The sequence below is a fragment of the Platichthys flesus genome, chromosome 12 (genome assembly GCF_949316205.1).
Source record: "Platichthys flesus chromosome 12, fPlaFle2.1, whole genome shotgun sequence".
Lineage (NCBI taxonomy): Eukaryota > Metazoa > Chordata > Actinopteri > Pleuronectiformes > Pleuronectidae > Platichthys > Platichthys flesus.
In genome coordinates this window covers 5,465,626-5,490,695 of record NC_084956.1, presented here as the reverse complement: position 1 = coordinate 5,490,695, position 25,070 = coordinate 5,465,626, and the positions used below count along the sequence as shown (strand labels likewise).

General features: G+C 43.2%; 3 protein-coding genes across 4 annotated transcripts in view; 2 read left to right on the top strand and 1 right to left on the bottom strand.

Moving 5' to 3' along the window:
• The window catches only part of cep170aa (centrosomal protein 170Aa), a 34,557-nt gene extending 14,209 nt beyond the window's left edge, over nucleotides 1–20,348 (top strand). The window contains exons 5-23 of the mRNA XM_062400456.1: nucleotides 56–134; nucleotides 358–416; nucleotides 528–759; nucleotides 2,037–2,171; nucleotides 4,908–5,081; nucleotides 5,325–5,630; nucleotides 10,105–10,458; nucleotides 10,550–10,836; nucleotides 12,116–12,208; nucleotides 12,933–13,050; nucleotides 13,250–14,797; nucleotides 14,981–15,031; nucleotides 15,959–16,223; nucleotides 16,402–16,633; nucleotides 16,971–17,138; nucleotides 17,244–17,332; nucleotides 17,441–17,534; nucleotides 17,627–17,678; nucleotides 17,802–20,348. Coding sequence (XP_062256440.1) covers nucleotides 56–134; nucleotides 358–416; nucleotides 528–759; nucleotides 2,037–2,171; nucleotides 4,908–5,081; nucleotides 5,325–5,630; nucleotides 10,105–10,458; nucleotides 10,550–10,836; nucleotides 12,116–12,208; nucleotides 12,933–13,050; nucleotides 13,250–14,797; nucleotides 14,981–15,031; nucleotides 15,959–16,223; nucleotides 16,402–16,633; nucleotides 16,971–17,138; nucleotides 17,244–17,332; nucleotides 17,441–17,534; nucleotides 17,627–17,678; nucleotides 17,802–18,133 — 4,668 coding nt within the window. The 3' untranslated portion in view covers nucleotides 18,134–20,348. The remainder of the gene's footprint in view (nucleotides 1–55; nucleotides 135–357; nucleotides 417–527; nucleotides 760–2,036; nucleotides 2,172–4,907; nucleotides 5,082–5,324; nucleotides 5,631–10,104; nucleotides 10,459–10,549; nucleotides 10,837–12,115; nucleotides 12,209–12,932; nucleotides 13,051–13,249; nucleotides 14,798–14,980; nucleotides 15,032–15,958; nucleotides 16,224–16,401; nucleotides 16,634–16,970; nucleotides 17,139–17,243; nucleotides 17,333–17,440; nucleotides 17,535–17,626; nucleotides 17,679–17,801) is intronic.
• A 375-nt stretch (nucleotides 20,349–20,723) lies between these two features.
• hint1 (histidine triad nucleotide binding protein 1) lies at nucleotides 20,724–22,564 on the bottom strand. Its single transcript, XM_062400459.1, has 3 exons — nucleotides 22,407–22,564; nucleotides 21,193–21,297; nucleotides 20,724–21,043 (listed from the first exon to the last, which is right to left on the bottom strand). Exons 1-3 carry the CDS (start codon nucleotides 22,515–22,517, stop codon nucleotides 20,879–20,881), a joined length of 381 nt encoding a protein of 126 aa, XP_062256443.1. The 5' UTR covers nucleotides 22,518–22,564; the 3' UTR covers nucleotides 20,724–20,878.
• On the top strand, nucleotides 22,454–24,706 carry lyrm7 (LYR motif containing 7). Of its 2 annotated transcripts, XM_062400457.1 has the most exons (5): nucleotides 22,520–22,668; nucleotides 23,359–23,431; nucleotides 23,519–23,589; nucleotides 24,056–24,137; nucleotides 24,294–24,706. In XM_062400457.1, exons 1-5 carry the CDS (start codon nucleotides 22,528–22,530, stop codon nucleotides 24,362–24,364), a joined length of 438 nt encoding a protein of 145 aa, XP_062256441.1. In that variant the 5' UTR covers nucleotides 22,520–22,527; the 3' UTR covers nucleotides 24,365–24,706. The 2 variants fall into 2 exon arrangements, with proteins under 2 accessions (XP_062256442.1, XP_062256441.1); XM_062400458.1 differs by lacking the exon at nucleotides 23,519–23,589 and having other exon boundaries at nucleotides 22,454–22,668; nucleotides 24,294–24,350.
• Nucleotides 24,707–25,070: the final 364 nt, after the last annotated feature.

Genomic DNA, 25,070 nt, shown 5'->3' with positions numbered 1-25,070 from the left:
TTATGTATTAGTCATTGTTGATTTTGAATAACAATATTTTTCCTTGCCACGGCAGACCTTTGTAAATGATGTTCGCATCCAGGAGCAGATGTACATCACTCTGAAGTTGGAGGACAAGCTGAGATTTGGATATGATATCCTTTTTACCTTTCTGACCTAATCTCTTTAGCCCTCACACTTCCACAAGTCACATCATACCAACTCTTAACTGTGTACTGTATGAAAATGTTTTCTATTTTAAAGATTGCGACAGTAAATTATTGTAGCATTTGTGTAGATGAAGTGTGTGTGTGTGTGTGTGTGTGTGTGTGTATCATAATTCTGCTTTACCACCAGTATTTTCTTAACCTGTCTCACATACCAACTTGTTCACGGTGGTGAGAGGAGAGCTCACTGTGCCTGAGGAGGCTCTAAAGGTAAGAACTCACACACACACACAAAATGTGACACAAACAGCTGTGTATCACTGGTCACCATGATACACAGCTCTTTTATACTCCTTTGTTGTATTGTTCATCTCCCTGTAGCATGAAAAGTTCACAAGTGGACTCCAACTCGGCAAGAAGCCATCAAATGGTGAAACCACTAAAACCACTACCACTAAGTCCCCAATGAAGACTCCAACAAAAACAAATAAGTCCCCCAGTAGTGGCGCCCCAAGGCCGGTGGAGAAGAGCCGAGGAGCAGATGGGGTCACGTCCTCTAAAGAGCCACCATCTAAACCTGTGGACGGTCAAAAAGCAGAGGAGAGGACACTAGGTGAGAATGTTAGCCCCTTTAATATAATGTGAACAAGTGGATTTGATGTGTATGGGTATTTGTTCTCCAGTTTGAATTATTTCCATCATTACTTACTCAAAACATAGTTAAAATATATACAATTGTGTGATTTCAAGCTGTGCTCGTGGATTTCAGGGAAGATTCCCTCTCCACGAAAACACATTTTCAGACAGAATATAGAAATATAAAGTGTGTTGGGGTTTTACTTCAGACCAGTAGGGGGTGGACAAGCTCACCAACAGTCATTATTTGATATCATGTGTGTAGTTTAGGTCTTTAAGGGTGTCCTTCTTAATCTCTGATCAAACTAGGGTGCTAGCAGGGGGCCTGGGTAATCTCCAGATGTTGAAACAAGGCCACATGGGGCTTGAGTTCTTGCACAGATTTAGCAGTAACAGGGTCAGAGTGCCTGCACGATGCAAACCCATATGCCAGAACTACTTTGAAATAGAGTTCAAGTTAAAGGCACGCACACAAAAAACAAGCAAATATACACAAACAGTGTTGTAAGTTACCCCCATCCACTGCTCGCGGTTTTAGTGAATGTAATCCTGCAGCATTATTACTGTAATACCAGGCATCACCCATATATTAAACCTCACAGAGCACATACATCCAGTAGCTTTTATATAGAATATCCCCAGTTACTGCACTCAATTTGGCACAGAGCATCTATAATTATCTGGGTACACTGTAATTAGACAGAGACATCTCAGGATAAGGGCTACTTAAAGAAGGTAAAGTAAAGGAAGAGGAAAGAGAAGAGAGAAATTAACACAGGTTGGCATGGTGGTCTAAAAAAAAACAAAACATTGCTAGATCAAATCCGACTAGAATTATTCTACTGTGCTGTCCAAATTTGCCACAGGATGCTTGTCTCATGTCCACTTGAACTCAGACAGGGACAGTCCGGCAAACGGAAAGTCCCTCTTTCATTCGAAGCATGTGTGTGGGAGAGAAAGAGAGAGAGGGAGAGAGGGAGAGCATGACAGAGAGATCATGTACGTGTGTGTGACCGTCTTGTTGGCTATACTTCTGAAAATAGGTCAGTGGTGCAAGTCCCAACCAGAGGAAATCACAAACCCATACACAAAGAGCAGCTGGGTTCACTTTGTGGCACCAGTACACAATGAACAGAACCAGAGTGTGTAATGTACATGACAACATGACAGGCCACAGTCAAAGCTACAGTGAAGTGTGTACTACTCTCTGCTGGGCTTTGTTTAACTGGGTCTGCGTGTATGCATCTGTCTCAGGGGACATCGGAGCGATGCCTCGTGGGACCCCTCTGTACGGCCAGCCATCTTGGTGGGGGGATGGGGATGCAGATGACGAGAACTCCTTCCATCAAGACAAGTCCTCCATCAAAAAGCCTGACGGCTCCATTTCAGGTGGGATGATGTTGATTTTTAAACTTCTATCACAAACATCTACTCCTCGTCACTAGGGTTGAAACATAGAGTAGAGAAAACCAGGGCAACAGGGATTTAAATGGTTTGAAGTCAATATTATTATATTCTTAAACATTATATTATTCGAAATTAGGCCTGAAAAATTATAAAGTACAGCATTGAACAGTATTTTATGTAAGTGTAACATCCTAGTGCACCCAAAGGCTTTTCTTAGAGCCTGTATTTGTGACTGTTTGCCTGCAGTATGTGTATGTATGGTGACCATTGGACTATGGGGGGGCGGGGGGCGGGGTGTCCCTGTCAGAGGAACAAGATTAGAGGCTACACCAATAGTAAAACAGCTCAGTGATGCAAAATCAGTCCGTGCCAGGCTCGTGTAGCGTGGACCAGTGTGGTCAGAAGGAGTGGGGGAGGTTAATCAAACACTGGAGCAGACTGAAGCAGTCGCAAATCTCTCACCACATCTGGGTGGATACGTTGGCATCGTCTTCACCAGAGACTTTGTGTATCTATTTGTTTACTGCTGATTTTAAGTATTTTTTTCTCAGCTAGAGAGAGATTAGAAAAGACTGATTTTGGAGTAAATCTGTGCAAAGCGTGGCAGGGTGATAGAAAGACTTTCCAAAAACTCAGATGGGATTGGGGACTTCAGTCATGGAAGAGGGTGAGTGGCTGCTGAGTGGGGCGAGACTTTGGCACTGGACCGAAGTGCAGAATGGATGTAGTGATGTTTTGTGGACCAACGTGCTCCAGGAGGTGTTGCACTTGTGTATTTATGTAGGTGAAATGGACCTCAGCGTTAAAACAGGTTCATATCAGCCTACATTGTTTGGAAAATAGTTTGAGCAAACCCTCTACATCTGCTCTTATAAACTTTTAGTATCACTTTAAGCAGAGAAAAGGAAGTGAAAGAAAGAAAGAGAGGAAGCGATTTTGATTGTGTTGGTTGTGTGTGTGTCGGTTAAGTCAGATGTGTGTCCTCCTCCTTCCCACTGAATAGGCTGTGTTGTCAGAGCTCCCTGCACCCCTACAATCCTCCCCTTGGGTATTGTCACTCAGGCTGATTGGGTTACGCCGTTGCACATATCTCCCCTCCATTCCTCCCAACACACAAAAACACACACTCCTCCACCCATCGTTCAAACAGACCCCTCTCTCACTCTGCACTGCAGCGATCATAAGTTAACCACTCTCTTATTCCCCGGTAAGTATCTCTCTCAATTCAATACGTTTCAACTAATGGAGCAGGGATAGAGCTTTTAGTTTAAATCAACTTGTGTAAGTCGCAAATCTACTTACTTCGCACTTGCTTTACTACCTGTTAGAGAACTATGTGTTCATTAACAGTCTTTTAAATCTCAAAGAAGAAGAACTACAGGTTATAACATATTTTTGGGACCTTGTAATTTAAAGGCAGTCATGTCCCTTACGGCTGTTTCATTTTGTGATGGTTTCTATGTAGTTGACACTCGTGAAAAACACAAACACTATAAAGTTCAGAGTTTCATGAACATGATTTAACATTTTCACAGAAATTCATATGGGTGCCGTTCAGACAAGATCTGTGAAACTCTGATATATATACTCACCCATACTCTGAATTGTGTGAGATACAGGAAGTTTAGTCACTTTAATTTCAAGCAAGGAGCAAATACATTGAGAACCCATATCATGGTTTATGGTGTCAATGTTTCTTTTGAAGCCCCCTGAGTTTCTTTAGAGAGGAAATGTAAACACAGTCCTGCCGCAATATCTAAAAGTTTTAAAGATTTGCATGGTATTGCCTTCTACGTTCAGTCATTGCATCTTGAACATCATTCAACATATTTAATCAACCTCATATTTGCCCCCCCCCCCCCCTTTTTTTTTAATCCATGTTGTAAATCCTCCCAAACTTGCAGAGCAGCTTATGCTGGCATCCGCTGATCCTGTTTCAACGACGACTCCAAGTGGAAAACAGGCTTTTTTAATTTGGGGATTCAGTTTCTCAGAAGATTGTACTTTGTCCTCAAGTCATATTTTTTAAATAAACCTAAAATATATATATTAAAATCTATTAGTCACAATTTTTTCTCTTTTTTCTATTCTGCAAAGCCAGTTTCAGTTTCTTGTTCTTGTTTCTCAGTTGCCATATGCTCCTGCGTTTGCTCCCCAACATGAAGCAGATGGCCTCTCTAATTTCTGAAAGCATCATTTATCATATTCAGACCCCACAGAGGCTCTGTTTGCTAATATGAACAGATGAGAAAATAAGTACTTCGTATTGTGAGTGAACCAGAGCACACAGTGTCCTCAGTGACTATATCTCTGAGAGACAGAGAAAAAGACAGAGATAAAGAGAGACAGAACGTACCCCTATGTGTATGTCTACATTGTATTTGTAGTGTGCGTCTGCACCAAGAAGGAGACTGTAAGTCAGATTTAAATAATATGTGGACCTTTAACTTCTAATATTGAAACTTAGATATCATCTGTCACTTTGGCTTTTCAGCACTGGGAGGTTTTTTGTAAGATTCATGCTCAAGATTTGGATAGAAGAAGATAAACTGAGCAAAATATTCCTTTAATTACCTAAACTTTTTCACTTTTTTTGTTGGACATTAAACATGTCTTATTTGAGGTTGCTTGGTTACAAATATAAAGGTTTCAATCACAAACAACAACATTTAAATCGTAAAAATGTCCAATGCTTTTATGTTTCTTTTTTAAACTCAGAGAGCCAAGAGGTACGTCGAGGGGAGAAGGCGCAAGAAGACGGCATTCATGTGTCCCCCGCCCACAATTCCATATACTGTGAGATCCCTACCAAGGAGAGTCATATGGCCGATAACGGCATCCATGAGATTCCCACTAAGGACACAGAGGGCAATGACATTCTCAGCGCTGCAGGTGAAATATGATTTTCATTTATTTCGGTTTATTGTAAAAAAGTGACGAGTCACTGTGTGTCCTGTGCAGAGGGAGAGCAACTTATCTTCAATCTTTTAATATATTTGGAAAAACATCCATGTGCTTTTGATTATACCAAGAAGTCACATTTTCACATCTTTTTTTTTTAAGAGAGCTTCACATCATTCTTTTATTTGGTATTATTGACTGACACAGTAACAAAACTGGATGTCTGCTCCACAGCTCCAGGCCATGCCTCCTTCACCATAGAGTTTGACAGCACTTCTCCGGGGAAGGTCACCATCAAAGACCACGTGTCAAAGTTCACAGCTGACCACCACAGACCGCGCTCTAAGAAGAGTGGAGCAGGAAGTGGAGGCGCAGGAGGGAGGGACTTGAGCACACTTCAAGCGGCTATGATGGCATCAGAGAGCAAAGTGGCCGATTGGCTGGCGCAGAACGACCCCACTCTGGTGCGCAGCGAGTCGACAGAGGACGACAGCAAGAGCATCAAGAGCGACGTGCCGGTCCATCTCAAAAGACTGAAAGGTGGAGGTTATTTTATTTCACTATCTCTATATGTCTACAGCTTGTGTAAAAGTGTTTGCTGTACCCGTTTATTCTCTCATTTTGTCCAAGCTTCTTTACTCCCATCAAAGATTTTCATTTAGAATAATGATTATACCTTAATTTAACATGATTTCACACACTGTCTTAATGTTCCATTTGTCTCTTCCTCAACTATGTGAAGACTGTAGACTCTTTGTTAGGAGCAGGACAAGTTGGCTGTGGTAACCAGCTCCGAGGGATTAGCAGCTACCAGACAGAAACATTTAAACCCCTATCTCCTCCTCTAGTGCTCTGACAGCCAATGGCAGGACTTAGCATGAGTTGCATACCACAGCCCCCATTGAATTTCACTTTTTCACACATTATCCAGTGAGGAGCACATACTCTCTGCGTGTACTACTTCACGGCAGTTAATACGTGACTACACGCGCGTCAGATGCAGCTTTTTGTTAAGTATTGTCATTGTGGTCATCTGAATCTTCTCTGTATATCTCTGTGGGCTTGTTGCTATTGAAATTGCTCACTGTAGATTGTTCATTGTTCTTTTTTTAACATGTTTTTTGTAACAAAGGCCCGGACAAAGCAAACCCATGCTAGGCTTTATGCTGTTAGTAAAGAGAGTTTAAGTTCAATGCTAAGCTATGGTAGACTACATGCTGGACATGAGTTAATTAAATGGAGGCCAATTTATGATGCTGTTGACAGGTATGGGGGAGGGACCAGCCGCCAGGAGCTGATGGAAATGGAAGTCTGTCAAGAAGCCGCACAGGGCAGGGAAGCTAATTCAGTAGATGGACGTAGCAGAACATGCGTGACAACTGGCTGACAGAGTGGCTCACCTAATTGATGACTGTGGTACTAACTGAATGTCTGACTGACTTTGGGACTGCTAGACTCTGCAGTCTGTGAGAGGGTGATTAGTCGATGAAGGAAGAGAGCCCGGGAAATGGAATAAAGGAAAAAAAACAGGAACCACAGACAAGGAAAAGGAGGGATCAAGGGGGAATAGAGGGAGGGAGAGGATGAAGAGTTATGGGCAGAGGATAGGTGGACAGTTATATGGAATGCTGCCGGCTGTGGACACATGAGGTAGAGTGAAACAAGCACAAGGAGGAGATGGGTGACAGAGCGAGGACAGCAGGGGAACCTCACTTTCTCAAAAAGATGGAGAAAGGGAGGTGGGGAGAGAGTGAGAGAAAGACAGAGAGAAATGAGCTTGTTGCCTGGACTGCAGTGTGAGTGGAAAGGGAAGTTGAAGAAAAGGACAGAGCAATTTTCTTTGGCTGTTATAGAAACAGTGATGCAAATGATGGCAGGGCAAGAAATAATAAAGACATAGAAAGGGCAAAAACTTGCAGTGTGTGTGAGTCTGTGTGTCTGCCTGTGTGTGTGTGTCTGCCTGTGTGTGTGTGATGGCTGCAGGCGCGTGTGTACAAGAGGCTCGTCTCAGCGCTGACTTGTGTGCATTTGTGTGGCAGAAATTTGTCGAGTCTGTGTTTGCTGCGTGATTGTGTGTTTGAAACGTGCTCAGTGCTGATCTGCAGAGCAGCAGTGCAGCATGTGCGGGAGGACGCACGTGAGATGTGCGTAGGGTGTGTCATCGAGGTGCTAGGCAGAGACGGAGGCAGAGGTTTGGCAAGGAAACTCATCCACGGCTCTTGATTTGAAAGCAGTGCGGTGAGTCTTTGTTTTCTTGCTGTACGGAGAATTGCAGAGGATTCATCTTTGAACTGTCCGTATCAGTTTTGGAAGATGAACCCTTGTGTGTGTGTTGTGGTAACATCAGAACAAGTCTGATCGTTTTCCTTGCCAATTAGATTCTGATCATTGCAAGGATTTAAATGTGTCATCAGAAAAGATTTTGAGATGAATTATCTGTTAATTATTAATTTGACAATATTATTTACTTTGAGTGGATAAATGATAATTACTTCATGCACAACTGATATTATTTGTAGTAGCAGGAAGAAATTAGGAAATACACAAGGGTTGAACATACATTATACATGCGTGTTTTACTACTTCACTGTATTGTATGATCGCAGTATATTTGAGGTTTGCCTGTGCAGCTGTGTGTGCTTGTCAAGTAAGTGCATCCTTGCGTCGAGCACTCAGTTTCGTGTGTGTGTGTCTGTGTGTGTCTGTGTGTGTGTGTGTGTGTGCATGCAGCCAGCGGCAGAGGCAGAGGCCAGCTCCACTGTGAGTCATGGTGGGGCGAGCGGGGCAGAGCACCGGACTCTCACAGACACCTCTGTTCTCGGCTGGCCTTTGCCAACGGCTCCTTTGTCCGGGGCACATAGCATGAAAGACCTGCCTCAATCTCAAGGTCTTATCTGCTGATCTGCTCGAGCTGCTGTAGCGCACCGCTGCTTTCCTCTCTTGTTCCTCGTATGCCGTCTTTTTCTTCTCTTTAATGAAGTGCATGCTTTATCAAATTTCAACCGCTGATAAAAGTCAGGGAAGGTTGCAGGAGGAGGGCGCCGGTGGAATGTGACAAATGAGCTGCAGAATATGCCCAAGGCCACAGAGTCATTGTGATACCCCAGGGTGGAAAGACTGTTGAAAGGGGGACCACCAGTGATTCATATTGTTCTATGCTGGAGGACTTGTGAGAGTCAAGCTCCAATAATATTGGACCTTACAGTTCCTGTAATGCATATTGTCTTTCACTAGACTCTTTAATTTCCCTTTTTTTAGTTCTGCAGCCCAAGCAGAGACAAATCCTCGTGACATTTCTTAGAATTGATAAAGTTCCTCCAACAAAGACATGAACCACCTGATTCCACTGACGGAGTAGAACTAACAATGGCAGATAAGATGATCATCGTTAAAAATCAGTGAACACTCCCTATAAATACAGTATTGCGGTGATAATGTGATATGCGGATTCACCACTTCCCTCCTAATTCGAACAATGTCAGGCTTTGTCAAATGGTTTCATTTTCGAGTTTGGAACGTCTATGTAACAGTCTATGAATGTCCGCCATTATTTCCCCGATCCACTGTCCTTCAACAATCAGGTCAGCAATACAAAAGTGCAGTGAAATCAAAACACACTGATTCAAAAATCCCCAGGCAAGCCACTATGGTCAGCTCAGCCATGGGAGCAGTGCAGTATGTTCTCTTTTCTAATGGACAAGTCAGCTTCTGGGAACTTATCTCTTTCGCAATGTAGCTATGGTCAAAAATCTGTTTATATATTCTCTCCAGCATGAACATTGCAGTGCCCCAAGTTGAGCTAATACTTGAATTCACTTGAATTAATGATTTTTCAGCTATGAGCTGCGATATAGATGATATTTGTCTGGATATGATGCTGTGCAGTGTTATTTTGTGGGTTCAGTGTTTTCTGATGCTCTTCACAACTCCAGTCAAGTGGTGTTTCATCCCCTCCTCTCTCTGATACTGGCTGATGGTAGGATGACCGTCAAATCTAGTGACACAACGCTGTATCCAGCATTTAAGAGACTCCCCCCTTGGTTTTCTCTATCGTCCTTTTTAATCCACTTTCTCCCCTTTCCAATCTACCCTTCTCTTTTCCCCCCAGCCTCCCTCCCTGTTCACCCTCCCCTTTTCTCTCCCCTCTTTCCTGTCAGCTCCCCTCCTATCTCTGAAGCCCCCTCATCATCACCCACCATGCAGACAGCCGACCACTTACACAATATCTTACACGCAGACTCCTACTCCCCCTCCAAGTTCTTGTCCTCCCCTCCCCCTCTTTGCCCTCTCTCTCTCCCCCTCTCTCTTGCTGTCAGTGAAGTAGGCAGGGCCAGTAACTGTGTGGGTGGCATGTCTGGATTAGTATTACACTCTGTCTGCCATCGCACTGAGAGGACCGGCTTATGTGACCCTGACTCATGAAAACGTAGAAATAGCAGTTTTGTGGAGGGGGAACCAGGCGCCGTAAATTTACAATCTGTTATGACGAGTCGATTCATTAGAATCAGGCCTCAGCTGAAAGTTTATAGATTCGGATCTGTAATGGTTCCCAGACATTTGTTTGGTGTTGCTGTGTTCACAATGGAAGTACTTCCAGGAGGATGTGGTTCTATGCTGTGGTCAGTATGGGACGTTTGTCTGCATCCTTCTCTTGATTGCTTAATTTAATTAGATTTAACACACATTGTTGTACTGCACAATACTGCTGCATTGTATCTTTGTTGATGTACAAAAGCTGCTGTGTGTTGCTATCCTTTGCTTATTGTTTACACATGTTGAAATATGAATTAAATAATGTTGGATATTGTAACATCCTACAGGTTATAAGAACTGTTAAAGTATTGGGCCCTCAGTTGTTGTTAATAGGATTTAAAACGAACCCAAGAAAACAAACTTCCACTTTACTGTTGTATGCTGTAGTGTCGTAAGAAACATTTGCTAATAAGCGCTTCGTTAAAAACAATGTGTGTGATATGTAGTAATTAATCTGCCATTTATTCTATTTCCCTCATAGGCAGCAAGCATGAAGATGGAACCCAGAGTGACTCGGAAAATGGAGTAGGCCTTCGTTTTGCCAACCGCCGCCTTGCCCTTGAGGAACGTCTGAAAGCAGCTCAAGGCCACGTGGGAGCAGGAGCAGGAGGTGGGAGCGTAACAGTGAGCGGGTCCCAAAGGTCTGTACCCCGCACTGCCTTCATGATTGAGTTCTACGACGAGGAAAACCATCGCAAGCGCCGCTCGTATTCGTTTTCCCAGACTTCACCCCTGCTGGGGGAAGGAGCTGGGGGAGAGGGACTGTTTCCTCAGCCTCCATCGCATCCTAAGGTGTTCAGCATCTCCACCTCTGCTACCACAGCCTCAGATTCAGGTAATAAAAAAACTGTTATTATTTAACCTGTTACTTAGTAGCTTTGTCATTCATTCACTAATAGATGTTTTTCTGCTTGTTCCTGTGAAAGGTAAAACTCCAGCTCCAATCCCGGCCACAGTGACGGCCGGGGCTCCCACGGCGGCCCGTGTGCTGCTCAAGCAGAGGTCTGAGGACCTGAGTATCGGCCGGAGCTCAGTCAGCACCGGGCTGGCCACAGGGAGCCCCACCAGCCCCAGTGAGGACAACTCAGTCGTGGGGAGAGGAGCAGGGACAGCTAGAGATGCAGAGGATGACCACAGTGATAAGGGGACCTACACTATCGAACTGGAGAACAGGAACCCAGAGGAAGAGGAGGCCAGGCGCATGATAGACAAGGTAGGAATGTAGACAGATGTCAGCCACTACCTTCCCAAGTGGGACTGCTTCTGTATGTTTTTAGTTTACACCATTATGTCATGTATTTGGAATCGTATCACAGCTACAGAAAGGTTGAAAATTTGCTTTTGCATTATTTTCCTGCAAAGAGGGTGAATGATTCATTAAATCCGTTTATATTTATCACTAGTAATTCAAGGATTTGAATTATCATTGATTTACACTTAAAGTTATTCTGCAGTGACTATAAAGGGAAGAATTTGACCCAACACAAACAGACCACAGAGAATGTAATGGATTTATATGACCTCTTTTAATGGCACTTTCAAGGTTAGCAAGTCACCTGAGACTATTAATTTTTTCCCACTAAAACAAACCTATGATCTCTCTGTTACCGTCCCTGACAGCCACTCCATCCTCTCTGCTTCGCTGGTAAACCTAATGCTTCTGTAATAGCCCGGAGAGACTTGCTTCACCAAGCAAGGTCCTGCTTTATCATAAACGATGCTCCAGGGAGGCAGAACAACTCTCATCACAACTACCGCTGCCTCTGTCCTGTACAGAGCTCTGTGAAGGTCGCAGAACACATGACTGAATGGGACAGAGAGAGATTAAGGGAAAGATTTAACAAATGTTACTTTTGGCAATCATTACAAGTAATGTAAGAATTAAGAAGAACGTCCTTAAATGTCCAATAAAGTTTAGTGGACACTCAGACATAATTTAATCTTTACTAAACATCCTTGTGCAGTGGTACGTTTCAATTTACATGTTCTATACAGGTGCTGTGTTCAGAGAAGCAGGGATATAATTAGTGGGGTGTTTTACTCGTCAGTGTTAGTCTGAGTGCAGTACATCCAAAACTGTAAGAATTGTTATGTTAATTCCTGTAATTCACTGACACTAATTGGCACACTGCTCACAGTCTATCCGCTCTTGTATGTGTGTCTGTGTGTGTCTGTGTGTGTGCGTGTGTTTGTTGCCATGGTGCTCAACTATCAAGTGCAGATTGTCGTTTTAATTCAACAGCATCTTCATCCGGCTGTCCAGTTCACTTTTGTTCATTAAGAGGGCTGTAGAATAATATTAACAAAGTGTTTATATCTCGCAAGGGCACCTCCTTTTCATTATAAAGGGTGCTACAGTGCTTTTGAACAGAATAAAGAGTAATTTGACATCATGACACTGCACATATACATAATACACGGATTGTACTTAAGAATAATCTTTTGCCCCATTGACCGCTTTTGTTTCTTTCTTCTATTTCGACTGTTTTTAGGTGTTCGGTGTTCAGCAGAACCAAGACTCCTCTCTTCTCTCAGAGCTGAAAGGAGAAAGAAAAGAAAAGGAGACCAAAGAGACGGGCAAAGAGGTAGAAAACTGTTCTTTACCAACTGATGTGTCTTCTATTCTTCTACTTATTTAAATTGTTTATTTTATTTCTCCAATCTGCATTTTTCTGCACGATAGATGTTCACCCATACACCAGCGTCTCCATCACAACAATAATGATATTGTCCAAGATGATTAATTCATATAATTTAATAATGATTTCATTAGTTTGGATATGGTAAATCCCATTTTGTGACCTCTGACTCCCTATGTGTCATTATGACTCATAGTCGAGTGTAATAAAAGATTCCATGAGCTGAAAACTAAGATTCATGGCTGTGTTTCATCAACACTCACTCCCATGTTTTGACCAATACTCCTCTAGCCTGTTAATGGGAGTAGGCTAGTCTTACCAGAGACTGACCTAGATCATATTCCGATGAGGAGAGACATGCTCAGCCCTCAGGCCATTTCACAAGACTGAGGGGAGGGGACTGTGTACAAGCACTGAAAGTGTTTTACACCCTTTCTGTAAATGAAATGAGCAACCATTTAGCTTTTCTTCAAACTGTCTTGAAAGGTGATAGAGAGTGATTAATGTGGACTTTAATAAAAATGTAAATGTCTAAAAGTATAATCAGATTGAGGCTCCCAAGAAGTTTACTTAACTGATTTACTTAACTGCTCTTTTATCTGTTATTCTCAACCCCTGTCTCCATTTCTCTTGTCGCCCCACCCCTCACCTCTCTCTCTTGTGCCCACAGGCTCATCCTGGTGACTCGAGCTGGGTCTCTCAGTGGGCCAGTCTAGCTGCCAATCACACCAGGACAGACCCAGAGGGATCGGGAGGAGAGACGGCAGTCTTTGTGCACAAAGAGCAAGGTACAGCATCACTTGACTATCAGAGTATGAACAGGCCTATATTAAATCTTAATTGTAAGTTTTCAAATAAACTATTTCCTTCAAAATGTCTCAAACCTTACATGTTCAATTTAAAGCTGCATTTGAAATCCCTTTAATGTGCTTCTAGATTTTATGAGTCTTGCATTTCAGTGAGCTGAGTTTTCTTTATGTTCTTCAGGAGTTGATGCCTTTGAGTCCGGTGCATCACTCAGCAGAGGCGAATCCTCCTCTAGTCTGACCGACCGCAAGCGCAGGACCCTGCCCCAGCTCCCTCTGGATGACCCCCGGGCCAAAACCAGCACCAAAGCGCTGAGGTCCGAGATCGGGGAGAAACAGGACACTGAACCACAGGAAAAAGAGAACAAGGGAGACGGGGAGTCCCCAACTCCCAAGCCAGGCGCTGAGATGACAAGTAAACGTAAACAAAGCTCAACTTCCTCTCCGTCCAAAGCTCCTGTCCGAAACTCTGGCAGCTCGGAGCGGAGAAAGAGGTCACAGGAGAGGAAAGGAGGAGGGTCAGGAGAAGACAAGTCAGGGAAGCCTCTAGTACGCCAGGGCAGCTTCACTATCGAGAAGCCCAGCGCTAATGTCCCTGCAGAGCTCATCCCACGCATCAACAGAGGCAGCAATGGGCGTGAACGAAGTGACTCTGTGAGTAGCATGGATACTGCCACACTCCTGAAAGACACTGAAGCTGTCATGGCATTCCTGGAGGCCAAACTGAGAGATGAAAACAAACTAGACCAGAAGGGTAGTAAAAGTGCAGGTACTGGCTTCCCCCTACGGTCTGACTCTATCTCTCCAGAGTCAGATGTAGACACAGCCAGTACAACCAGTTATGCCGCAGGAGAGGCAGACAGGAAAGCTGGTAGTGCACAAAAACGACGTTCCTTTAGCAGCATGCATCGGGAGAAGAGCAATGTGAGCACTGCTTCCAAGACCAGCGTCACCAGCGTAAGTGCCCGTGAGCGCTTGGACAGGAAGACTAAACCAAGAACTGTGGAGACGACAAGCCGGACTGATGCCCGGCGTTCTGTTCAGCCATCCTCAGCTTCCTCCAGAGCCCGTCAACCTTCACAGGATCTCACCGATGATGATATGACTTCTTCTTTCCCCATCTCTGATATCCTCTCCTCAGACCAGGAGACCTACTCTGGGCCGCTGGGGCACTCAGCTTATGGACGTGGCTTTGATGATGCCCTCCATTCCAAACATGAGAGCAGGTCTGCCAAGAACTCCACCAGTGGTTCCTCCAAAACCAGCCGCACGCTCCAGTCAGCCACAGCCTCCTCCATGAACAAGCAGGCCGCACTGCCACAGCCGAGGCCCACAAGAGCCTCCCTTCTACGCCGAGCACGGCTGGGGGATACATCTGACACGGACCTGGCTGATGCCGACAGGGTGTCTGTGGCCTCTGAGGTGTCCACCACCAGCTCCACCTCTAAGCCACCGTCTGGTCGGAAGGGGTTGTCCCGACTGGACATGCTGGCTCAGCCGCGCAGGACCCGTCTGGGCTCCATCTCAGCCCGCAGCGACTCTGAATGTACAGTGAACCGGAGCTCCACCTCCTCTCCACGCCTGTCGGCCGAGACTGCTCTGCGTCTGGGTCTGCGCTCATCAACGCCCACAGAGAGCAGACTGACACCCAGGATGAGGGCCAACAGCGTGTCCAAACTGAATGAGATCAAACCTAAGACCACTTCAGCTGGATACTGCTCTCCCACAGGTGAGCACTCAGACAACCTGTTTAGATTTGTTTCAATATAATAGGAAAGAGGAGAAGAGGAACAGTTTGTTACCTTAGGCGTCTTTCATTGTATACCTCATTACTGTGTCATCATGCAAACATTTGTCTTCAAACATTTCACCTGTGTTGTGACGGTCTTGTGCATTGGTTTCCATCGTCCAGAGAGCTCTCAGCCTGAACCTGAGGGTGCTGATGCAGAGGAGGAGCTCATGGGTACTGTACCAGAACTGTAGAGCCTTGCTAGGACCGTGTGTGTGTGTTTGTGTGTCAGACCTGGGTCACACCAATATAAGCTGCCACCAACCTCATAGAAAGGGAAAATCTGAATGTTCATGTTAGCATGAATAGTTTTTATATCAAATTTTGACTTGACTAGTTGAAAGGTGAAAGATACGCTAGGAATTTCAGCTTATGTAAAGTTCTTTGTTAAGAATAACACAAACTTGAATTTAGAATATATTTTTTACATGTAAATTTAAAAGTATAGCTTGTAGTAGCTCATTATAAAAGAAAAGTTTCACTGAGTAAAGTTCAAGTGCAATGACCCAGCTCTAGCATATGTTGCCGTGCTAACTTTGTCTCCCTCCTTAAATCCATCATGTAACGTGAAGACCCAAATGCTCTACTCACTCCTTTTTTAGTAACACATTTTACAACTACAAAACCCCTGAGCTAAAAGGTTTTGATTTGGGAATGATGTCCCATACACGTTGTGTCAATTTGTCTTTGTGACTCTTTAATCTTGTCCCGTTTTGCTCCTGAGAGACTGAGAGAGCATGGCGTTGTCTCATCATGGATTTGAAGCTGATTAACACGTCCTGGGTCTTCCAGATGTTATGTTGTTTGAAGCATTTGTTTTGGCTGCCTGGGGAGTTTTTAGATGAAGTCTCTTGTTTTTCATCTACATTTATTTTACATGTCCATTAATCATAACTAAAACAATATAATATTTGTTATTTATTGCTCCCATTGTTTTGAGTTTTGCCAGAATAAAGTAGTCCTTGCTGAGGGATTCCTGTGGTAACAAATCCTTTCATGTTCACCTACTCATAATTAACTTCATGAGTAATAACTGTTAAAATGGAATGAATCACTGCAACATTAACTGACGTTTGTCTTCCCCTGCCGTTATCATCACAGTGTCCAGTAGCAGCAGATGGAGACGTCTGCCACCGGAGTACGGCTCCACCTCAGAGGAAGAGTTCGGCTCCAACCGGAACTCTCCGAAGCACGGAGGCCGCTCCCACGTGCGGCCTCATCACCTCGTCCCGCACCGCAGCTCAAGGCTCAGCACCGCCACCAGTCCAGGCGCCGGCGTGACCACGGGTCCCGGGATGAAACACCGCATGAAAGAGCAGGAGGAGTACATCAGGGACTGGACCGCGCACAGCGAGGAGATAGCAAGGTATTGATAAGCACTGATCTGAATTAGACTGATCTATTAATTGATGTTGTAACCGTCCTTGATGGTTTCACTTGTATCTTGATGTCTATGTTTGATTATTGGTTTTGTATTCAAGTTTCAAGTGTTCAATCAGATGTCTGTGCTGATTCCTAAAGAAACCCTGTCTGATGGTAAACAGGTTATTCCCCTGTGTGCGTAGGATCAGCCAGGACCTGGCTAAGGACTTGGCCGTCTTGGCTCGTGAGATCCACGACGTTGCCGGCGAGATTGACTCGGTCAGCTCCTCCGGCACGGCACCCAGCACCAGCGTCAGCACCGCCGCCACCACCCCGGGATCAGCTATCGACACTCGGGAAGAGGTAGGCCCTGCACGCTCCACGCAGCCGGACATAGAGGAGAGCATGAGAAAGGTGCCTGTTTTTCTTCTTCTATCATTTTCTTACTGTGTGTGCTTCATTTATGATTTTGCCATCTCTCCTGTGTTGCTAACCCTAACCCCGGCCTTACTGCTACTTACTAGCTTGCATCTGCTGCTAGAGGTTTCATTTATTAATCCCTTCTGCTAATCTTTAATTCATCTACCTCTTCATTCTTATTTGAGGATTAAAATCTGACTCTTTTAAGAGGAGGCTGGGTTTCTAATTCCTTCATTTCATTTCTCACAAATAACTCTATTATAGAAAAACGGAATAACAGTGGATAGAAATTTCTGTAAGTTCTCTCTTTTCATTTTTTGTTTGTATCCAGTTGGTGGATCGGGTGTTTGATGAGAGCCTCAACTTCAGGAAGATCCCGCCTGTAATTTCAACCAATAAGGCGCCGGAGATCAACGGTAAGCCAGTGGAGCTCCGCCCCCATGCTCCTGAACGCGTGGAGCCCCGAGCTCTGAGGAGACGGACCTGGAACCGGGAGGAGGTGAGAGGCAACACGTCACATCGTGAATATTCAAACACGCGGAGTTCACTGAAACCCTGTCAGGCTGTCAGATGTCACACTGAATTCATTTTCCTCTATGTTCAGGCGGTGTTGGACAGCTTGCTGATCAATTCAGTTTCTCAACTGTCCAGTAAAATCAGAAACTCTGTCGACAAAACTGCAGGAAAAATCCGGTAAGTGCACTTTGTGATATTATAACCAGTGTATCTACAGTGCATCAATTCCTGAATGTTGATTTGCTCTTTTACTGAACACGTGTTGTTTGTTACTCCTCTGTACAGGATTTTGTTTAAGGATAAAGACAGGAACTGGGATGAAATTGAAAGCAAACTGCGGTCGGAGAGTGACATGCCGCTCCTGAAAACCTCCAATAAGGTAAAGAAGTCTGTCGGATCAATAAATCATGACGGGTGAAGCAAAGTGATATAAGAAGCTAATCTCTTTCTTTTTTCATTCACGTCACGCAGGAGATTTCATCAATTCTGCTCGAGCTGAAGAGAGTTGAAAAGCAGCTTCAAGGTAATATTGTGTCCCTGTAGGAAAATAAAATACCAAAAAGATTTCATTGCTAAATTCTGAATCTAAATCCAAAGTTTATTTTTGCAGTAATTGTACACTGACTTCTATCTTTCTATTTCTCAGTGATCAATGTCATGGTTGACCCCGATGGGACACTGGATGCCCTGGCCTGCCTCGCCCTGACCAGCCCCACCAGCCCTACCAAGCCCCTCACCGCCAAAACAACCTCCCCCTCCGCCACCAGCCCTGGGTCTGTGACCCCCGCCAAAGAATCACTGCCGGAGATCCTCCCCGGGCCGGGAGGATCAACAGCCTCCGCCAGGGTTCAGGCTTCATCTGCCAGCAAAGAGGAGACTGCTCGAGAGCCCGTTGTGGGTCTGGGGTTAGCAGGAGTCGGAGGAATGCACTTCACCCGCATACGGCCGAGTGGAGAGGAGGCCATCGCACAGAAGTGAACTTGAACTTTCCCTGAAATCAAGGTTATGTGAATATACATGAGTCTGGACTGGAGTTCTGCTGGCTCATGATTCAGTGTTAACAGCAAGGAGGCAGGTATTTTACTTTTTGCCATTCTGCTGACTATACCACTTTAGCATTATTGACACAAAACCAAGATAATTGTTGCCAGACGAGACCAGAGAAGTGCTTCAACTTTCCACTCGACTGGCTGAACCCCAAACGAAGCACCATGGATGTACCCTGAACAGAAACCGGCCCCGTGACTGATTTGGATATGTCACGTGAGCTTTCCATCCTCTTCACGCTTATCGGCCAACCCGACCTCCAGATGGACATAACGCTACCTGACGGCTCTCTCAGTGGACAGATCTCCGTGGCTGTACAGTCTCCACTCTCCCTCCAGTCTTCTCCGTGTGTCAGGACCCTACCCAAACTGAGGGCATGCCTTAAAACACATCCTCGATAGTAGCAGTGTAACCCCCCCCCCCTCCTTGTCCCATCAAATAATATACCATACAACTTTTAAGATTTTTAATACAGTTATTTCAGACGAACAGAATGCATTGTAACATAACACTCACAAAAGATGTTTTATTTAAACTATGACGAAAATGCAACACTGCAATAATTTATTCGCTCTTCTTCAGTACACAGAATATTTCAACAGCCTTAAGTATCCACCCTGATAAAGTACACAAACAGTCCTGAAGCCGTTCAACAATTTAGCAGAGTTACCGAATTTTTCTACATTTCACGACTAACTGTCCGTCCATTGAATCGTCATCGACCGGGACTTGTAGTGCCTCCTTCACCAGTTGTCTTCTACTCTCTCCTTCCCTTTCACTTTCCCTCCCAGTAGTTGGAAAAAAGATTGCTAGTCGCTTTAGTAGCATGTACTGGACAGAGATCACAAGTCTGTGTCGATCTCACTGAAACTGAATAGTAACAGCCTTTGGGAAACCAATGATCATTTTTCAGCCTAAATTATCACTTACCAAAGTTCACCACTTTCTCAACGCTGTCAATTTCGGACAGTAGAGCCATCTTGAAATTCATCTGTTGTGCAAAAGCGGACAGTTCAGTTCATATTGTAAATTTGAGATGGAAGTTCACCTTTTTTCTCTGAATGTCAGTCAACAAATCTTGGATTCATATATTGAACCACTAGTTTAGTCATCGCTGCCATATCTGTGACACAGCTCTTAGCCCTTTGCTATAGAAAGCCCACTTGAGTATCCTATGATTTCCAATTGGCTTTTTTGTACTTCTTAGTCAATTTTTCTAAAACTCACACTTTCCCATCCTGCCGCCAAGTTTTGTGGAAATTTTTTTTTGTGTAATCCTGCCGACACAAACAAACAAATGAAGAAGATTGAAAACACAATAACCTTTTTTGGCAGAGGTAATAAACTAAATCTGTGTATTTACAGAAGGTGCTTAGTTCTGTTTCAACCAGTGGGTGAGGTTAGAATTACAAACAGCAAAGTGAAACTCTTTCTTATCAACTCATCCCTTATTTTTAGGGGGACTCTTCATTTTCTTTCTCCAGCTTCTCCATTTGATTTGATTTTGATTTGATTAGTCTGTGTCTTAGAGTAACATGACTTAAAGGCAGTGTATTAGTAGATTTTCTCAGAAATTAGGTTCCAAAATACAAGTTCATATCCTTCTCTGTCTACTGTACTTTACAATGTCTTTCAATTCCTCGAGCATTTTGACTAGAGAAGGGCATTGATTAAGATCTAAAAAAGATGTAGCTGTCTAAAAACAAAAAAATCTTATTTTGCACATCAGATTGTTTTTTTCTGTTTTCATACAAAAATAGTGAAGAAATGGTGAGATACTGCGTCACACGTCACGTGGTTTGATAAAAGAAGTGACTTCCTTTCTTCTCTGGAACTATTCTGTCTGTACAAAGCCTCTAATTGTGTTAATTGTCTGTTTTTGTTTTTTCTCGCCACATTTTATCAAAAAAAAAGAAAAATGAAAGAAAAAACTGTAATTAGGGGACTGTGAATGCTAGGTACATGTTTGTTAAATTCTACGTGTCATCGGATCCGTGTCAATTTTTTTCTCTCTTCATTTTTGTAAAGAAAAGACACCATTTTATTTATTTATTTTTGTTTTAATATTTTGTGGATGTTTCATGTGTTTTTATATTTGTTCAACTATCTGCATTGTTTCTTACTGTTAATAAAACAGAGCCATTCACTTTGTTTCTGTTCTCACTTGACTGGACACTGAACATTTCAATGCAAAGTCGCTTTGCTTGAGTCATACAATATGTGGATGGTGGAAAAATCCAACACATACATTTAGTGAATGTGCAGTAAATAAATAGTTCCTCTTCCTCTTTAACATAAACCTGATTGACCTCAGTCTTCAATTCCCATTGGATGTATCCTGTAAGATACAATTAAAGAACGTCTCTGGACACAGGTGATAAAAGCCCAACTGACCATTTGAAAAAAATCTAAAATCTATACATGATTTAGATTTAAAATTAAACATGACTCATGACATTTTAGAAAAGACAAATGGAAGTTCTAGATCTGAAGAGTTCTAGAGCAAGAAAACACAACTCTGTTGTTGTGAAGTGCATTTTATTAGTACGAGTGATTTGCCAGGTTTCCTTTGACACGTGACGTCAAGTTTCACATGCAACTTGATTTAGTCTAAGCTGAACAGTGCCTGTTTGCAGAGTAACAGATGGCAGGATGGTTTGTGCCGGATGGTGGAGGTTAGCCAGGGGGCCACGCCATGCAGCGTCCACCCAGGACGTGGACGTGGAGGTGGTAGACGGACTGGCCGCCATCACGCCCGTCATTGATGACGATTCTGTAGCCGTTGTCCAGACCCGCGTCATGAGCACACTTTTTGGCGACTATCATCAAGTGGCCCAACAACTGAGAGACAGAGAGAGAGAATGTTTACATGACGCTGCAGTGAAACAGATAACATAATGAACTGTAGATGTTCAGACAAGCATTACGTTGGCTGTGAAGGATGCCATCTAGTGGCCACTGACAGAAAGTTGTTATGGGATCACACTCACTGCAGCATCAGTCTCCTCGGCTTGTGACAGCTGAACGATCGGCTTTTTAGGAACGACGAGGATGTGAGTGGGAGCTTGAGGAGAAATATCAGGGAAGGCTATACACTGCAAAACAGAAGAACACATTCAGAGGAAGGATTCAGCCTCTGCAGAAACAAACGTGACAAATGCAATAAATACTCGGTCTGTATCCTGACTGGCACTTTAGAAGTTCATGTGTTGGGTCTATACACACACAGACACACACACATCTTTATATGTATAGAGGTATTCATACATCTATGTGTTGCATTCAGGATTTTAAAGATGCCAGACGGATTGAAAGAGGAGGGACAGAAGCCATGTTTGCCAACGTGGAAAAAGAATCACTCAACATTCAGCCTCCTTCAATCCACTCATGTTCTCTTTCCAGGCAGCTCAACACCCAACCACACCCCAATATTGGTGGCTCCTAGAATAACAGGGTGGGTCAATGACAGGCATCAACAGCCACTCACACCAAGGAGTGTTTCAATTGAACAATGTATGAATACAGTGCAGAGGAAAACAACACTATATGCATCTACCCTGATCTGATACTATCTGTCCTTGTCTTTGTCCGTGACACCTTGAAAATATGTCAAATATGTAAAATATCCTTAGGTCCCTTGAAAGTTGTTATTATTATGATTACTATTATGTCTAAATATGAAACTGGTGGCTTCACATTTAAAGTTTAGACTCCTGCAGTGACCCAGTTCTGACTGGTTTCATTCCACAGACCACATGAACAACAAATGAAGGAGCTCCACTTTGCACAATCCAGTCTCTGCTGTTTACTCATAACATTCTGCAGAAAATAGTATTTGTATATCAAATTTGTGTTTTCTATCTTTAAATGTATTCTTGCATGTTTAAACCTGCTTGGCAATAGAACCGGATTCTGGTCCTGATTCTGGGTTCAGCTGCAGGAAACCGGATGTGGCCCTGGTCATATGTTGGTGGAGTTCCAGCTGTGTGCAGATGTTAAGTAGCTGCAAATGGAACATGGGTCTCATGCAATGTTCACTTCACTGCTTCCTCTGCACTCAATCAGTGTGTTAAACTCTGCACTGCACACTTCTTTCTTTACATTAGCGCAGAGCTAACGCCAGCTAGCTTAACTGCAGTGCACGCTGCCCACGTGAGACTCTTCACACGCAAACCTCCTCTCGGTGTGAGAATCGAACGCCTACCTGCTCGTCCTCATACAGGAGCTTCACGGGAATCTCCTTGCGTATGATTTTGCCGAATATCGTGTCTCCGCCCGGCTGAGCGGTCTGTGCTTTGGCTGTCTCGTCAGCCATGTTGGCGCAGATGAGGGCGGAACTACACCGCACGCGCTTTGACTACAACAACTCGTCATTTTTACAAATCCGCCCTGATTGGTCGAGGCAAATATACTTCCTGCACACCGGAAGTGTGTTTCAAGAAGTCAAGATGGGGACTCGTGTGAAGGTGAGGAGCCTTGTTTTTATAAGAAATAACATGTTTACAACAATGTTCCGTGTGGTTCCTTCTGCAGGTTTCACCACAGACACGTCGGTTTGCTTGTTGTTGTAAATCTGCGGCTGAAGGGTTGTTATCTGACAAATGAAACCACGACAAACCATCAAACAACATGATAACATGAAGCTTCAGTGACACACAGGAGTTCTAATGAAGGTGGCAACAGCAGTGAGAGAACAGAGGGAAGATGTTTGTTCAAAATGTGAAGAAGACTTGGTCGGTTTGTTCATGGAGAAGCTGGAGACACTAAAATCCAGGCTGTGGTTTGGCTCCACAACATTAAACTGTACTTTATTTAGTGTTTATGATAAAACCCACTTCTTCTGAGCTGTTTCTAATATGTGATTATTGTATTTTATATCTCTAGTTATTCGCTTTTATTTGCGTTATCTGTTATGACCTATGTAAAGTGTCTTTGAGCACTGTTATAAAGCGTAATGTAAATAATATGTATTATTATTGTTATTATAAGAGGTTTGTTTCTACATCGTAGGGGAACAGATTTAATAAAGTATGCATTTTGTTTTTCCTCCATCTTCTTTAATTGAATTGTTATTACAATAGATTAAAGTACAGTTAGATTGCTGATCAGGATTTCACTAGTAGATCAACATTGTGTGACTATTTGTGTGCATGCAGGTCCTGAGCGTGTTTAAAGCTCTACACAGAACAAGGCAGACTGTTTTCAAAGACGACAACAGAGCACTGGCGGGTGAGTTGTGTCAGATTTTTTTTAACAAACTGAATAACTCAGTATAGGACCTGCAGCATCAACTTCATAACTGTTTTCTTCCATTAGCTGCAAAATTAAAGATCAATGAGGAGTTCCGGAAAAACAAAGATGAAACGTCAGTAGAAAACATTACAAAGGTAAAATTTCCATTTCTAATCCATGACTTTCTTAACGACGACTGAAAGGGGTCCCCAATGCAGAGGCCCAAGGGCCAAAGGGGTCAGGAGGCCCCTATACCAGACATTTTAAAAGAAGGAAACCCTGATTATATTCAGCTATAAACCTGATCCGAGTAATTTGACAATTAACAACTGCTCTAATGCAATATATTATGTTAACATAATTCATAACAGTGAGGACTTCTGCAAGCATACAGAATTATTTTACTGATTTAAATGAGATCATCAGAAAAATTCAAGCACACCATTAAACCAACAGCAGCACTTTAGATTCATGGTCATTCTGCCAATGAAAACAATGAACAGTGGAGCTACTGCGTTGTTTTTATGGGGGACATTCGACATGTTTGTTCAGGGGGCCCCAGTGGCCCCCTGATCCTCCCACTTGTCCAGTACGCCCTGCAATTCTCTTCTGCTTTTACAGATGATCAAAATGGGCTCAGATGTGGAAGCTGTTATTCGGCAGACCGTGTTACAGATGGAACATGTCGGAGACGACACGCTATGTATGATGTCCTTCTTCTCCATCCCTTTTTAATGCTAGAATCTCACATGTGTTATGCAAAGAATTTAATCATAAATTGTCAGACCTTTCACAATAATCATACTTTTTAAATGATATGCACTTGCTCAGTCTCTTTTCTCATTCTTGTCTTTCACAGTGCTCGTACCCAGAGAGGAACTCCTCCTAGAAAATGTGCCCTATTGTGACCAGCCCAGGAAAAAGTCATGATATATTAAATCTTTGTCACCCAGAACTCATCGTCATCCATCTGCAATTTAAACTATTTAACCAGAACATTTCAAGTTGAAGATCATCTCTACATGAGGAAATGCCTGTTCCTGATTCATTGCTGGTGTCGGCTGTTCTGTTGTAAAAAATCAGTGCTGCAAACTGGATTATGTAGTTTCCTGTGTAGTGTTTTGTTAAATGTTATTTAAATGTTTTTATTTAGTTTGGAAGTCTTCTGCTTAATGTCCAGCAGCTTGTTGTTATCCTGAAGTCGAAGGAAAGGCTGCTACTGAAAAATAAATGTATTCCTGCTTTCTTATTAAAGAAGAGGATTGACTCTGACTCTGATTTGACTACTACTTTGAACTAATAACAAGTAATAAATCAACGTAACAAGGTGGAATCTCAGTGCAAAGACCAAAACAACAACAATAACTTTCAGGTCCTCTCACATCAAATCAAATTAGCACATTTTATCAGATTAATTTCTTACATTTGAACCTGAGATTAAACACTCTGACACTCGTATTAACACATGTTTATACAAAAAAAATTGAAAAAGCAAAAAGATGCAACGATTTTTAATTTCATAGCAACCAGAATAAAATATCTTCTGTACCCTGAAGTTTCCACATAGTTTGTACCTAGTCTACAACACTAGGGTTTAGAAAAAAATGTAAAAACTGCTTTTAAATTATATAAATAT